Source organism: Mesitornis unicolor, unplaced genomic scaffold, assembly GCF_000695765.1.
Source record: "Mesitornis unicolor isolate BGI_N332 unplaced genomic scaffold, ASM69576v1 scaffold39377, whole genome shotgun sequence".
NCBI classification, from domain to species: Eukaryota; Metazoa; Chordata; class Aves; order Mesitornithiformes; family Mesitornithidae; genus Mesitornis; species Mesitornis unicolor.
This window is the reverse complement of record NW_010195110.1, coordinates 59900-64331: the sequence shown is the minus strand read 5'-3', so window position 1 is coordinate 64331 and position 4432 is coordinate 59900. Positions and strand designations below refer to the sequence as shown.

The window sequence follows — 4432 nt, the reverse complement described above, 5'->3', positions numbered from 1 at the left end:
GATCCCATCTGGCCCCGTAGACTTGTGTATGAAAATATTTTTCAAGTGTTTCTTAGAAGTAGATAAAAATCCAGTGATGTGAGAAAATTAGCAAAATGGTTAAATAGCATCTGGAAAACTTTGAAAAGCAAAGTACACCCTGGACAGGTGAAGCAAACACTAAAAAATGCTGGTGGGTGTTCTGAAGAGCATGACAAAGGAGGCTGGGTTTATGCTGTGTACTTCTTAGTGTGTACTAACTGTAAGTTTAAAATCAGTGTGGTAGATGGTGTAGAGATACTCTTTAAAATTATGATGTTCATGATTGTAGAAGAGTTCTTACACAGTCTCTTACACAGCGGAGGTGCACAGAACTACTTGAAATGTTTGGTGATCGAGAACTCGTAGATAACTCCCTTAGTGACAATGGAAAGAAACCATCCTTGAGAATTGGTCTTCTAAATAGCTGCCAGTTACACTTCAAACTAGGGAGCATTTTCAGAGTGTCCTGGAACAGGGTGTTTCCTTTTGTGATCAGACTTCTCACTGTACTCTTTAAAATCATTACTGCTTTTTGCAGAGCATACCCATGTGCTAAGATCCATAGCACATCTATCAACCAGGACAAGGAAAGACAGGAAAATAATCTGAGTGACTAATTAGGCCTAATTTTCAGAGCTTGCTATGTCCCAGACTAGATCTGAAAGAGGGATAGATGAGCACCATGCAGACTTCAGAAGCAGTTTCAGGTTTAGTAACTCAGGAATGGCACTTGGGTTACATGTAGGACTTTAGGACAGCCTCATTTCTGTAACCACAAAGAAATTGAATAATTTCTAGAGCTAAGGCAGCAGCTGGATTGCATAATGAGATCTGTTTCACCGTCTTCATCAAACTAGCCTGTATCCAGTTTCCTCACAATACATGGGAATCCAGATGTAAGAGCTCTTGTCTGCAGTATGTAGACTTTTTTCATGTAAGATTCTTTAGAACCAGGATACATTTCTCTAAATGAAGAGACAGAAATAAAGCTAGAGAAGGTACTGGCTCCCAGGATGGTCAAGCTTAAGGCAGAAATTACATTCATGAGCATTTCCAGATGCTGGCTGATTCAGAGGTGTTTTCAGCTATAATTGACAGAATTTTCTGTGCTGCTTCTGGATTTTGGTAGGGGCAAAGCAGTGACCAGAAAAATCAGGAATTTGCGACAAGTCTCTATTTGAATTTTGACAAGGGCACAGCTCTCTGATTTTAAAAGGAACATACAGAAACCACCAAAAAATACTGCTTAGGGGAAGTGTACCAGAGACTGTTTAATGACTCATATCACAATTTGTACTGAAGAGCTATATGCTCTGATCCTGGCTGATTACTGTTACCCAAGGAAGACCTGTAACATCTCTATGGACTTGATGTTGAAAAAAAGTAAACTAATAATAATAGTAATGCATTTTTCTGTAGGTGAAGAAGAGTGGTCTAGTTGTGGTGAAAAACATGAAGATTATTGGTCTCCATTGTTCCAGTACAGACTTGCATGCTGGCCAGATTGCGCTCATTAAACATGGATCAAGACTTAAAAACTGTGATCTTTATTTTTCCAGAAAACCATGTTCAACATGTTTAAAAATGATTGTAAACGGTAAGCAATGACTGTAGTAGAGTAGGCGTAAATGTCATGCTTGTGATTGTTGGTATCAGAAAGCCTGTTTTCTCTTTGGGCTGTCCCAGTTGTGAATACCAATCTCTAACTTGTGTAGCCTGCACTGATACTTTCCACAAGGCTGAAAACAATTTTGAATGTACATTTCCTGGAGCTGATGATTAAGAAACTAGGGTTTGCTACCAAGTCTCTCTCAGTGCAAATATTATTATTGGTGGTGCTTATCTCTTGGATGGGATACACTGCTGAGACTCTGACATACCTGCTGCACTCTGCCAGAGCAGCTCTAAGCCTGATGACTACATCTGGCTCCTAGGATGATCAAGCTTAAGACAAATTAAATTCATGAGCCTTTCCAGATGCTGGCTATAGCTGTCCCATTTTTACATTTTTTCTTGCCCTCCCATTGCTTGTCAATGAGACCAGAGGAAGGGTGTTTTCCATGCAGAAATCACAGGGAGTGCTTCAGGATTTCCTTTTCCCAAGTGAGATGAAGACAAGTCAAGATTACCCACTTCCTGAAATGGGATCTGCTGGTACAGCCCTTCTGTAAAGAATTGGTTTTTAATCTCAGCAGCACCTTCTATTAATAATAAATTTTTTGTGTGGTGTTAATGTATCTGTTGAAGGTAAGATGCAAAATTAGGCTGCCACAGAGATCTTAGAACTTAGGAAATTCCAATTTTTATCCCTAGTCTGATATCGAGTCTGATAAGCTCTTGATACTTGTATATGCTAGCATTTTTGTTGTCCCGATGTCCCTTAAGCAGCACTCAGGGACTTAAGGAGTAAAAACAGGGTTAGGCAATAGTTGAAAGTGAGCTTTATGTTCCACTGTGCTTGCATGGTTCCTTTTATTGCATTATCTTCTCTTCCAGCTGGGGTGAACAGGATTTCTTACTGGCCTGCAGATCCTGAAATCAGCTTGCAGAACGAGGCCTCCAATCCCATGACTACTGATGACGCAAAGCTAGATGCCAAAGCAGTAGAAAGACTGAAGTCAAACAGTCGTGCTCGTGTGTGTGTGTTGCTTCAGCCCTTGGTGTGTGATATGGTGCAGTTTGTTGAGGAAACTTCCATGAAGTTTGATTTTATTCAAAAAATAGTGAAATCTCAGCCTGACTCTAGTACTGACTTTTATATTGCATGTAGACAAGAGAGAATAAAAGAATATGAAAGTTTATTCCTAATTTCAAATGAGGAAATGCACAAGCAAATATTGATGACAATTGGACTGGAGAACCTCTGTGAAAATCCATACTTCAGCAACCTTAGGCAAAATATGAAAGATCTTGTCTTGGTCTTGGCAACAGTGGCTGCCAGTGTCCCGGTCTTTGAATGCTTTGGATTTTACAACAGTGAGTCACAGCGAACAAATGAAATGGACCATCAGGGTTTGCCCCAAGAAATTGCAAGGCACTGTATGATACAAGCCAGACTGCTTGCGTACCGGACAGGTGAGTTGTTACAGCAGTAGAGGAAGAGTGGGTCTCATGAATAGAGTGAGTTCCTGATTTCAGTCTTACTTCAAAATACTTCCTTGAGCAAGGTGCTGAATTCCATTCCTACCTCTTTGTAACAGGAGCAGCAGTGATAGTAAAAACTCCACAGGGGTACATAGTATCATGCGTGAAAGCACTGAGATCCAAGAGAAAATCAAGGCAAGTATTTCACATGCAGTGCTGGCAAAGCCTGCCCTGCCAACATGTCCAACAGCTATCTGAAAACAGAATACAGTTACATTCTTATTCTTCAAGCAGCTCTGAGACTTTTTTTACAGAGGTTTCACAAGACCTTTCTGTCATCAAATAAATGCCAATATTGTAAGCATATTATGTACTCTTCTTCAGAAAAGAGCTGTGAAACAATATCCTTTCAGTAGAGCATTAAGTACAGTTATATTACGTTTCCTAGTTCCAATCTTACTAATGGAATTGATCAGATTTCTGATGGGGTTTCTTTGCAAAGATGCTAGAGTTTTGATGTACAGGATTTCAAGGTGGAAGGGTAGTTATTGACTATCTTTTGATAAAGATGAATTCTGTTAGCTACATTATTCTGTCTGAGTAGAAATGCAGTAAACTGGTATGTTCTTCCAGAGATTACAAAATGTGAAGACTTAAAACTTGGTGGTACTCCTTAGTGATGTTTTTTTAATCTAAATAGAATTGTTGCTTTTTTTTGTTAATCAGTGGAAACAAATACACAGCACATATTTAAAGCTTAAAACAAAACCAATCCCTCAACATGTATACACAAAACCTATCTATCAAGGCAGCTGCTGAATGTGCCTTTTGACATATTCAAACTTTGTTATTTGTAAAGGTGAATCTTCATATTTTAGAACCTTTTCTTTTTACTGGGGGGTGAGTACCCTCCACAGATTTGGTCACCAAAAGTCATAGATGAAATAGGGTTTTTAGAAGTAATTCAGAAGTTAGCGTGGAACCAGTTTTTTGTAGTTGAGTTTTTTGTACAACTACTGTTGTATGGAGCAAGATAGAATGACCAAGCTGGAGTACTCATTCTTGGGGCAGCAAAATTCAGTTTTATCTGTGCTGTTCAGCCTACACGCATCTATTTTTTGAGCAAACTCTTATTCTACTTTAGTTCCGTAATGAAATTCTGATTCTCTATGAAATTAAAATAAATAACATCACACACACACATTTAGATGCTTTACTTTATCATACAGGTGGATATAAGAGGAGTGAGATAAGATGTTTTCTATGCTGATAATATACCTCAGTGACTAATAAATACGTAGAAAATAAAGTTATCAACCCTCATAAA

General features: G+C 38.7%; 1 protein-coding gene across 1 annotated transcript in view; it reads left to right on the top strand.

Annotated features, from left to right (window-relative positions):
• The first annotated feature begins 1444 nt into the window (after window positions 1–1444).
• Window positions 1445–4432, top strand: part of CDADC1 (cytidine and dCMP deaminase domain containing 1) — a 7767-nt gene continuing 4779 nt past the window's right edge. Inside the window, exons 1-2 of the mRNA XM_010188011.1 lie at window positions 1445–1618; window positions 2518–3096. Coding sequence (XP_010186313.1) covers window positions 1474–1618; window positions 2518–3096 — 724 coding nt within the window. The 5' untranslated portion in view covers window positions 1445–1473. The remainder of the gene's footprint in view (window positions 1619–2517; window positions 3097–4432) is intronic.